This window comes from Thermobia domestica, chromosome 16 (genome assembly GCF_964235325.1).
Source record: "Thermobia domestica chromosome 16, izTheDome1.hap1.1, whole genome shotgun sequence".
Classification (NCBI taxonomy): Eukaryota; Metazoa; Arthropoda; class Insecta; order Zygentoma; family Lepismatidae; genus Thermobia; species Thermobia domestica.
Window position 1 is genome coordinate 93,366,084 of NC_137469.1, and position 12,466 is coordinate 93,378,549.

At 36.8% G+C, this 12,466-nt stretch overlaps 1 protein-coding gene across 2 annotated transcripts in view; it reads right to left on the reverse strand.

The window, feature by feature from the left end:
* Ns1 (Nucleostemin 1) overlaps positions 1-12,466 on the reverse strand; it is a 68,568-nt gene that overhangs the window by 48,221 nt on the left and 7,881 nt on the right. The window contains exon 2 of one of the 2 annotated variants that reach the window (XM_081742756.1): positions 2,718-2,829. In XM_081742756.1, coding sequence (XP_081598882.1) covers positions 2,718-2,733 — 16 coding nt within the window. In that variant the 5' untranslated portion in view covers positions 2,734-2,829. Of the gene's footprint in view, positions 1-2,717; positions 3,061-12,466 lie in introns of those variants that run through there. The other variant, XM_081742755.1, reaches the window with a different exon arrangement.

The window sequence follows — 12,466 nt, forward strand, 5'->3', positions numbered from 1 at the left end:
ACCCACCAGCTTCGTCCTGACTTGACTCAATTAGATATTATTCATGCTTTTTAATGACCACATAGCACATGTTACTTTGTGTTTTTGCACTGCAGTTTTTATGCCATACATCCGGACGCCATATTATACACAAACGTAAGAGAATTGTAACTTTTCAACAATTACTTCTGATGGCTCCTTTGAATTTTATCTATGGCATGTATGATATGTACACGTCGACCAGTGCAACTCATTTAGCTGACGAGAAGAAAATTAGGGAAATAATTATAATCTTTCAACAATAATTTCGAGTGGAGTGCCAAATGTAAACCTGCACGAATAAGACGGTGCGCTTTAATCTTTGCCACATTATGCTGCATTGCTTGTTTTCCTAATATTGTACGAATAAGCGAGCTTACATAGTCTAGAAAATAACTCTGTTTATCTCCCTAATTGACCCCCTCCACAGACGATCCTTATTTATTTTCTAGTATTTGTTTACTTTTGGCGCACCACATTTTGCAACATATACACGTAAAATTCAATACTTTGCATGAAAAGACACATTTATAAGAAGCAATTATCAGCTGACGACAGAATTAAATAAAAAGTAATACAACTGTATTTTAGGTTTACTAGTATAAAATCATCATAAGTGCTTCACGATGGATAAAACAAGCGAGTGCATATGATTATTACATGCAATTTTCTACCGGCGGCGGCGTATTCCTGTAGAGTGCACACAAGCTATATTTTGTGTTTACAAGGGGAGCGTTACTAGTATAAAACTACGACAAGTGTTATTGAAGCACGTATCATTGCCAAAACTCGCTTCTTTTCTCTACCCTCGGTTACGCCTACACTCACCATCGCTAAGTCGCCCGCTCCCTTCGTACGCAAACACACGCAGGCACACCAGCTTCGTCCTGCACTGCCTAGGTTAGTATTCGTGCTTTTTACTTTAGTGGCCACTTAGCACAAGTTGCTTTGCGTTTTTGCACTTAGTTTTTATGTCGTATATTAAGAAGCCGTATTCATACGCAAATTTTAAAAGACGTGTAATTTTTCAACAATCACTTCTGATTGCCCCCTTGAATTTTATCTATGCCAAGCCAAATAATTTATGTCGTCCATCACAAATATTTCTGGCGACAAGAACAAGAAAATTAATGGAAGGATTATAATCTTTCGACAATTCTTTCTATTCGTGCACCAAACTTTTTTTTTCTTTCTTTCTTTCTCTCTTATACATACATTTTGTCTGACCCTCTATTTCTCAGCAAATTCTGTATTTCGGGGCCGCCAACTTCGGCAGTTAACCTTGTGCTTTTTAGGGAACACCGAGTACAGATTTATTTGATTTTTATACTGATGACAGGGAAGGTTCACACAGGTCCCCCACCATATAGATTAGTAGCTAGGCTGGTTCGTTTTTGGGGTTCACTCGAGCAGACGGCTCTACCAAAAACAAAATTTATTCGTAAAATACGATGTCAAACACTTTTCGTAAAACAAGTAAAGTGTGAATATAAATAATTTCTGTCATTAGATATCATATGGCAATGCATTTTGAATGCGAGTGAACAAATTCTAAATGTAACTATTTACTGAAGCGAAAGAATACAAGAATGCGAAAAAGTGGAAATAAACGGCGGGAATGTCCTGTTCGTGTTAGCAATGAACATTTGCGATGGATATAATGCTAACACACGATTTTATTAAAAAGAATTGTGTGATAAAGAGCATCATATTATAAAGTTTTTGCAGCGTCATGGTATGTTGAAACGTAAAATCAACTATGCGAAGTGTGGAAAAGAAACCAGTGAAGCTATTTTTGTAAGTAAGAGTTATTACGATTATTTAAGTGTTTTTGAAGGTGAAAATTATTGTGGATATTTTATGTATTTTACAACCATCCTTGTTTATGCGTATTGCCCCCCGTCGCTGACTCGCCTCCTCCCTGTGGACGCACCCCCTCGCTACACTCGGGAGCCCCTGCTTCGCTCCTGCACTGACTCGGTTAGATAGAATTCGTGCTTGTAGTGGCCAGCTAGCACAAGTTGGTTGGTGGTTTATGCATTAGCTCCTCATTTAGTGCATGCTCTGCAAGAAAAAATCGGAAAATGGAATAAGGGTGTGAAAATTTGGTAGAGCCGTCTGCTTAATATTCAATTCACATAATATTGCCGAGCGTGCGTCAGCGGGTGAAGGCGGGGTAGTGCTGTGATGATATTATGGCATATTTTCTTACGTATAATTTACATGCAAAACGGTCAAGTCCTCTTAAAGTGAATGTTCACGAGAGAATTCTAAGAAATACAATTTTAAAAGTAATGACAATGAATTTCCCGGTTATAGTTAAGGAGCCGTACTTCCCATTTAGGGAAGGACGAGAAACGCCATACTTTCAGGAATTATTCATTGACTATCTAGGATATTAAAAAGTAGGTAATAGACTGAGTTCTTGCCCTTGTACTTAGGGTGTTTAGGTAGTGCAACAGTGAGATGTATCCTCGTGCACGGGAGATGAGAAGTAGCTGTTCTTAACTATTACCAATTTCCCAATAAATGACAAAAAATCCACATTTTTAGCCTGAAGATACTGGACCTATTTTGCGGTACAAAGGCTCATATTTATGTCCCTCTTAAATAGATTAGCACCAGATTCCGATATAAATTAAGCTTACTACACAACTACAAATCCCTAAAGTTAGTTAAAAAAAATCACAATATATTACCTCGAAGCTTCACCATTCTAAATAATTCACTTTACTTCAGTGACAGAAGAAATAAACACTCCTCTCGACAGTTGACTTTTATCCAAACCAAAAACTGGACTACAGATTACACACCGCACGAATCGTCCTTACTTTAGCAACAAGCCGCTTGGGAGAGGGTCTCCTAGACGCAGAGTGCCAGTACCATCTAAATTATTTGAATGTGCAATGAAGTGGACACTTTCAGAAATGGTTTGCGTCAAGACAACGCTAATCCTAACAATAATCTGCTACGCCGTTGAATGTCGCTACCATCCACATATAACGCGACTCAGCCAGACTTACACAGTCCCAGTTCTAGTTTACCTACTTCTCATGAGATGTCGCCATGGTCTCTATTCCATAATTTTTGCCTTCAGTGTTGCTACTTCAGTGTTTGAAACACATTCAGTTATTTAGTTCATCAGCATACGCGTATGTGCAATTGAACTAGATAGATATGTGAGGTGATTTTTTTCCAAAGGTCGACCGGAACTCCTTCTACACGAATATATAATTATTTAATTATTAGTAAACTATAATAATATGTCAAGTAAATGCTTATGCGAAATTCTTGTTTGTACACAAATAGTTTCGATGCCAGTGCCAACAGAAAATTGCTTTCTTCTAAATCGTAGCAACCACCATCATATTCGATTAAACCATAAGTTGCCCCATCGTTTGTTTAATTTATTCTGTATACAAGGTGACCAGACGTCCCGTTTTAGCCGGGACAGTCCCTTTTTTCCAACAGTTGTCCCGTTTTTTCTGATTATCGAACGGGACGCCTAAATGTCCCGTTTTAAAATAAAAATGGTCTAGGTGTCCCGTAATTATTATTCAAAATATAAATCGTCAATGCAAATTCTACTCTCTTCCGTACCAACTCTCGTTGCCAAGCTTCAGCCGTGTCTAGTCTAGAACTTCTGAATTTTCAAATGGGAGTTGTGTGTTCGTGGCTCAAGTGGGAATTCTGAGTGTTCAACTAATTAAAAGAATTGTTGGGCAGAATTTGCAATCGGGAACTATTATTTGTTGTGTGGTATACGTAAAGTTAGAAACGGTGTGTTATCACTCTTACTTGTGTATTTTGTAAATTGAGAACACTGCTGAGTCCCAAAATACAATCTGGAAGTCAGATATTCCCCCCCTTCCCCGTAGCCGATTCGTATGCGTCCCGTTTTCGCAAGTGAAAATTCTGATCACCTTGTCTGTATATAAATAATAATTTCATTTGTAATTTGGAAATGTTTCAATGGTTTGCACAGACTTCGATTAAAAAATAAATAAATAAATAAAAAGTTAGTTGTAAAAAATGCTCGATTGGTTTCCTTTTTCCCTCTACTTTTGTAAAGCTTAATAATTTATAGTATTGACAGGGAATAGATAGTCATAATGTTCATTTTAGAAAAGCGTCTGATTTCAAATAATCAGAAAACTTATTTTAATATATTAATAATTCTGTAAATGAAAATGAAATGAAATCTTTAAGTTTTACTATTACTATATTATGGTTTCAAAGTTCGTTTTTTTTTAAATCACAGTAGCTATATTATTACGGTTGTCTCCAGGCCCGTATTCAGGGGGCCTAGCCCCCCCTGAATTCTGGCTGCCTAAATTTTCCTCCTAGTTTTTTGCGATATTCTATTCCGATGTTGTTGTTTTATGGTTTCATACGTTAAATTACGTTACCAACATTAAATTTAGAGAGCATTGCCGAGCAAGCGTTAGCGAGTGAAGGCGGATTATAGCCCCGCAGGGCACGTTGTTTTCTATCTTCGTTACCAACAATTCACCTTCTTTTCTCACATAAATCACTTCGACTTACCTTTACGGTTTGTACAAATCCCCTACTGCCCTAAAAAGAAAAAAAAAATGTGTTCGATACTTTCTTGACTACTTGAACACTACTTTCAACTCATTTCTTCAGTAAATCATCCTACTTTCGGCTATTTTTGGCCCCCCAATACTAAACAATTACTTTACTTTTTAGTGCAAATGGAAATTGAACTTAAAAAATCATATTATTACTTATATAAAGTACTGTCAAAGAATTTTAAATTTTTTAACCTTCAAATTCTTTAAAACCTAGAAGTAAATCATAAAATATTAAAATAATGTAATTAGTCGTACGGTTCTTATAATTTAGAAGATGAAGTAAAGAAATGGAAATATATTCCTTCCCGGGAATTTATAGGCCAGGGAAAAACCCGGGAATATTCCCATTTTTTAAATTCCTTTCCACCGGGAATATTCCCACTGCCCATCACTAAATAAGCTCACATGGCGCAATCTGTGATCGAACCATTTACTCCTTGCACCAGAGATAAACGCTCTACCACTGACCTTGTTTTTAAAGGACTTAAAATATGGAGTAGGTTCATTAAAATGAGGGATGAAAATGTACACATAGGGTGAATTTTGTTATTCCATACTGCAAAATATCTCGAAAAAAAAGCATCAGACGAAAAAATGTACGAAATAAAATTTATATTTTGCAGGCAGAAATTTCTCTATGCTAAAATTCCCTTCCGCCTTAGAGGTGTACGGCGAAACTGAAAAACTGTTTACAAACCCCGTCATTTTAATTGATGATTCGATACGTAAATTTTATTGGAAACATTTTTCGAATGCTGATAGGCTGGTGTAATCGGTTAAATCTAAGTTCACTAAGGTATCTTCAAGTAGGTAGATTAGATAGGCCTTTCTCATCACCGAAGCTATATAAAATACAGAGAGACCATTTAACTTGGAATTCGAACCACTGTAGTGGGTTCAAATGTCAATATTTTCCACCGGGAATCGAATATTTCGTATGTAGACGTTACTTTATTTGTTAGTTACAAATTTTACTTTAAATAAGTTATATATGGGGTCCAACTAAAATTTAAATCCCATAAGGTACCGTACGTCGAATGGTATTGTCGCTGTGCCTCCCAGGGTCGCTCTTCATTGGGGCTCAGGGCCCAACTTTAAAAATTTAAATGTAAATATATATCCAGTAATATCTCGTTCGTTAGTTTTTTAAAAACTAAAGAGCACTGTTGCAAAAGATTTTTCATATCAGTTACCGTTTTCAAAATGGCCGCCAAGACATGGTGCCTGTATCAGATAAAACTTCAAGTACCACTAATATGAAAACTAGGGACGGGCACGAGTCGAGCTAAAACTCGACTCGAATAAATATATAATTACTGTAGTTCTTACCATCTAGGCTGAGACTTGCACGGTCGAATTTTTGAATTGAGTTGATTTTGATTTTAACGTCCCTTTGAGCAGCGAGGCTATATGAGACGGGACCTACTGATTAACGTGGAGTCCTAACCACAAGAGTTCCCGACGAGAATCGAACCCGCTTAGCCACGAAGGAGCTCTGGTTGAATTTTTTAGCCCAATTAGAAGAAGAACCCGGATAGTGATGTCAACCGGCTCGGCTCGGTGCAAGTGAGTGAACAGCTTGAGCCGGTTTGGTTAGGATTAGCACTGGCTCGGTAGAAGCGATTAATCGGCTCTGTCCGACCCAGGGGCGGATCCAGGACCTACTTCTGGGGGGACGATGGGTTGTCATACTGCTACTTTTAAAGGCTCCAAACTTTGGGATGGGCTTTGTTTATATATATAAAATAATAAAGTTTCCTCTTCTGGGGGGCCATCGCCCCCCACCTGGATCCGCCCCTGGTTCGACCTGGCTCAACTCAGCAGCCAATGGCTCGAACCGGCTCTGTTGGGATGAGTCATTAGCTCGGTTCGGTTCTGCTCAAGTGAGCCATCGGCTCGATCCGGCCAACTCGGTAGACGTGACATGTGAGCGGTCCTTCTGAGCTTGGCTCTGTGGTGAACAAGCCGTGAGTCGACCCATTTAAACCAATTGCACCATTAGAGTAGGTAAAGTAGGCTCAGGTCATTTAACCTGATCAAATGTTCGAGTTGGTTCGCTACAGGTCAGATGTGGCTTTTATGGAAGTGACTGTATATTCGGCTCAATGGGTCTTCTTGTATCTGGGGTCTAGTTTAAAGAAATCCTTGATTCGGCTGTGAAGAAGACTATTACGAATCTAAGTTCTTGTACAGTCAGATATAAATTTCCAACTTGATAAATTTCCTGTATATCTATCTTGATGAATTAATGGATTGAAGCTGTGTTTAGTAGCTTCCATTGGTTTAGGTGGGTGGGACCATGGGTCTCTTGCGCCTCCTTTGGGTATGACATTGGTGTTCTAAATGGTCTCTTTCTGCGCATACCTTTGTTGGAACCGAGGCAACAAACTTGCTGAGAATAGACAAACTTGATGCAAGGTAATGCTTTGGAATTTAAAAGTAACTTAATCAATATTGAAATCACTTTAGACAAGACATTTCAGGTTTCTGTCAAATTATCTTTTGATATCAATAAAATATTTTTTTTCATTTTGCTTTTAATGTGCCCATATTATTCAAACTTACCCTATTTCTAGTCAAAAGATTGGCCTACGTTTTAATAAAATTCATTTCTGATAATTTATGCATCTTCGCGCGTACACTTTGAAGGCTGAGAGAACCTCAGCATGTCGCTGGTGTCCAAATTGATAATGATTAAACACTTTTACTGATATTTCCAACAGTCAAATCCAATAACAATAAAGAAAATGTCAGTTGAGTTGAGTTGATTTTAACGTCCCGTTCAGCAGCGAGACTATATGAGACGTGGATCTACTGATTAACGTGGAATCCGAACCACAGCAGCCTCCGCCGACATCGAACCCAGTTCTCCCACGCCAAATGCGCGTACGTTAACTGCTTATAAAGAAAATTTGTGTTAATTGTCATTGAAATACCTTATATATACTTAAAGTATTAACAAATCAAGACACTCTAAGAATTTAACGACTAGAATTATAAAACAATTATTTTGCCTGTCTTTTGTCTTTTACGTTAATGTATGAACGCACATTTAAAGCTTTTGAGAGAAATTTTGAGGGCTCTAGTCGGGTCGGATGAGTGAGCTGTTGGCGTATGGGAGTGAGGAATGACGTATGGGTTTTCACAGCGGGACAGTTGTCTGTTGATGTTATTTAGTTTTGTTTTCTTGTTTCGTGGAAGACAGGAACCGAGCCTGTGGGTTTCTGAAACTGTATAAGCAAACAAAGAGGCGTGTCTCCCGTTTGAGTGACCGCATGTTGCATGCAACCCAGTCAACTGGCACGTGTCAACTATTAAGGGCTGTGCTGGTGAAGTTGGTGGAAAAAAAAAGGCGCGGAATAAAAAGAAGGAGGTTTCCAACTTTTGCCTCAATTCACATAAACGGACCTGTATTATTTGGCCTTTCTTTGAATTTTCATTCTTTTTTTCATCTTTTTCTTAAAGTAAAACCCGGTTACTGTGTCCCACGATTACGCTGACTACGTTAAAGGAGACGGGTATGAGAAATGTAGGACATGGAGGAATAAAACAATTGGGAGGAAGTGGGACAATTCACAGAAAACGCACCCTAACATTATTTGTCCACCACATAGTTCACTTGGCTTAGGCGGGTATCTAACCAATGATCACATGCAGCAGAGGTGAACGCTCTACCTCTGTTATCATGTTTAAATTTAAATATTAATACATAACTGAATAAGTAAACAATAATATTTAACAATAAGGCATGGCTAACTTACAATATAATATTGATAGTTTGTTACGTAATCATTTTTTTTGGCACCATGATATTTTTATATCAGTGACGGAAAGAGTTACTAACTTTCACTCATGTCCCCGAAGCTTTCAAGCCAACAGATATACTCGGTGACAAACACGGTATGACTGAGTCTACGAAACATTGACACGCATATGCAAAGTATGTTTCAGGATTATTAATCCAAGGAGCATAATTTACAGTTATATTTTTCTCTCTTCTTACTATAATCATCTCTGTTGTTGTTATGGTTGTCAAAATATTACAGTCAACTATAAATTGCAATGTATGCCAATCTATAAAGCGCTTGAGAATAACTTAAAAAAAAAAAAAAAAAAGGAAACTCCTTTTTTTCATGACGTAGAACTTTAATCGAACGTATGTATGCTAAAACTCAAGTCGAACATGAGTCGTCAAATTTTCATAACTACGAATCAGAGATGAAAGAAAGAAAAACTACATGGCAAGATGCAATCTAGAATTTTATATAATTGCCGCTAGAGAGGAGTGTTCGTTTAGAGGTCATCCGCCCTTTACCCCGAATTTCAGGTTTTGGGGACATAGAAACCTTTGGCTGAGCAAAGTCCAACATAAAAAATTGGAAGTCCTTACACCTAATAAGTACGAATTTTGATCAGTTATAATCCATTTCCATTGGCCGTAAGGAGCTATAAGCCTATATTGCTCTCTTGTATACTTTTTTGCACAAGGATTAAAAAGAGCCTGCTTAACATTTGGTAATTGGGCTTGAGCAACTTTACAGTTTTAATTATCTGTGTGTTCTCCGTATTTATTCGGTTTAAGGTCCTCAAGCTTGTTTTGTTGGACTTTGCTTATCAAGAGACTTCTAAAACTTCCTTACTGAGCCCAAAATCTTAAATCCAGAGTGGGGATGGGGGCGGTTGCCCTCATGTCCCACTGACGCCATTGTCCAGCGATTGTCACATGAAACTACCCCACGCCATTTCGCATGGTTCGAGACAACGAGCTTGCTCATAACATCTATGAGGTCAAAAATGTTTCGGTAGCTTAAAAGGTTGTATCCCATCTTCCTATATTTTCGTCTAGTCTAATGACCTTTTCACAATACACTACATCGTCTGAGTTATGGTTTGCAAAGAGTCGAAATCTGTTCATTAATTTTCCGTCATACAGTCTATCTTACGAAAAGCTAGCAGCATTTCCTCGTTTAAGTATTTTCAGCAGTCAAGAATAACCTTCATTACTTCTCGATGATGATTTACAAGTTCATTACTTTGCACCAAAACACTTGAATCAATTCGATTTCCTGCTAACAATTGTATTCTTGCAATTTGATATTCGAAATACCATTTTTATATTTCGGTGACCTCTCTATCTCTAGAAGCATTTTTAAAAAAAGAAATCCACCCTTTGTATCCCGTTGAAGATCATACGGTTTGATATCTTGGTGAGACATAGCATGCAATGCACGCTGAAAGTCGCATGTTTAGATTTGCTATAGGCTAACCATTTTCCCTTTTTGGGTACAATAATGTAATAATTAACTTGGTAACTGGATTTTACGTTTCTTTTTGTCTTTGCGTGAAAAGAGGCAATTTTAATTTTTTTAAATTAAAACAATCCCCCACCCCAAAATTGTAATGACACTATTGAGGTCATGTTTCCCTCGTGCGAACATCCCTGACTGTAGATATTTCCGTTAATTTCCATTAAATCTTTCGCCGCCAGAAAAAATATATATTTCTTTAAAACAGCTGCCATATTCAAAGATTCTGAAGAATCATGATTTTAGCGCATGCTAAGTTTGATTTAGTAAATAACTAGCAGAATATCCGTTCTTCGCATGGGGAGAATAGTTTCAGTTTTGACATAAAAGGGCACCAAAATTATCACCAATCAACTTATGGACCCGAAAAACGATTAATTAGAAACTAATATCGGTAACTTACAATGAATTTTACCTGTCACCATCCGCCTTCAGGAGTAGTAATGGCGTATGAATTATAATTTAAAGGGCATTGCAAGTATCATTGTGCATCTCAGCGACCCCGAAAACTATGGATTGGACATTAATATTCGTCATATTCTTTGTATATCTCCTCCTCCCTCTGCCCCAACTTGCGGGGTGAATTGGGATTTAAACGACGACGGAATTGTCACTGTTCATCTCGGCGATCCCGAAAACTATGGATTGGACACTAATATCGATTATTTACGATCATTTTTATATAGCCCCAAGTCGCGTCTTCGAAGTTAAATGATGAAAACCATCCCAGACCCGAAACTAATTCATGTTGAAAATGTGATCGAGATCAGTCTTTAACTTACAAACATAATCACTTTCATTTGTATATAGGTTCCTATATACATTGCAGAATAGGTTAATAATTGCAAGAATTACGATTTTTTGCAAAGTTCATAATTCCATGCGATTATGCATTTTGAAATTTATCACGCGATCTCACTGGCTAACAATCATATTTTCTAGAGGATGACGAAGAAAAAATGCATACAATTTGTCACTAAATATCTTATATGAGGGTTTCTGCAATAAAGTAGCGTTGTAAAGAAATGTTCATTATACCGATATAAAATGCACGTTATATTTAATAAATAGCTGCAATATATGCATGGAATTTTTTAAAGATGTTATTTTCTGATGTATTCTCTAAGAAATGAACTGAAAATTTAACTTCTTCGTACACTTTTTTCGGGTTCACCCTTTTATCTACTGTAGTATGTGCTATCGTTTATTTTACTAAATTGTTAATTAAAGCAAGATTAAGTTAAAAATTATCAGTTTTTCTGGCTAGTCCACTACAGTGAAGATTAATATTATGCATTAGAAAAAGTTTATATTTCATTCTTCTGAGATTAATTTTATGCCTCTGAAGAACCTTTAAAGTTCATGACTTGTAGCCGGCAATCATAATAATATTTTTAACCACACAATCCTTTTATCTTGTCAAGGAAGTACCGAAATTAGGTCGAATAATAAATAAATTATTGGTCCTCCTCTCTTTTCTGGCAGTCATAAATACATTTATTTAGGAATAGTTAGTATTGTTACCTCAATCAACCCTAGGCCTACATGAACGTGTCGACACGTGTCGAATGTTTGGCCTAATCCTCGTTTCGCCTTTCCAATTATCTGACACTTTTATGACAGATAAATGATAAGATTTGTGTCCGCCATTATAGGCGAAAAAAAGGATCCTCGTTTTGTCTAATCCATGTTACGCCTAAAATGGCGGACAATAAGAAAAAACCGTGGAAATTCAACTAAAGGGAAATTATATAAGAGAAAATTCCCTAGTATATAAAGAGTTAAGAAATGCAAAGTATATAGATTAATATTATATTAACTATTTTCGAGAAGTTAAAATTACCAAAACTCCTTTATGTATTTTGAAGAAAATAGTTTGGATTTAACAGCTTTTGCATATGTAAATGGAAATAACAGCTTTTGCATCTGGACGAGCGGCCATTTTTTTAGGCTCAAGATACAAAACCTATCAAAAAGAAAGGGAGTCAGAGTCAGAAATCAGTATTATGCCTACTAAAAAATTGGGGGAGGGAGGGGGGAATGTATTATCAACTATACATTGCACAAGATTGGCACAAATGAATATTTATACACAAATGCTACATTAATTTTGTTCTAAATGGAAAACAATGGATCCAAATGTGCAAAAAATTGAGTTATGTAACCTCCTCTCCATCATCTACTAAATGGAAATCCATATCGTCTTCGTCCTCTGGTGCATCACCATTTTCTCGGTTTTCTATTCCTCAAAAACCTATTTGTAAAACGTGAGCTTTGAGCTTCTTTCAATCGTCAAACCCTTCGTAACTACAAGCGGAGTTAATTATAGGCCTACCAATCTGTATACATTTCTAAATTGAATGAATATATTTTGGAAGAGTTTGTAACCTTTTATGGACTAACATAGGGTGAATATTAATTTGCCAATTATCCCAATATATGAATTTGAAATATAGCAAAACAAAATGTGCAAATGTTGAGTTTGAGCAAAACAGTGGCAGAAAGAGAATCAGAAATGGTAAATAAGTGGCAAAGTTTTTTTAACAT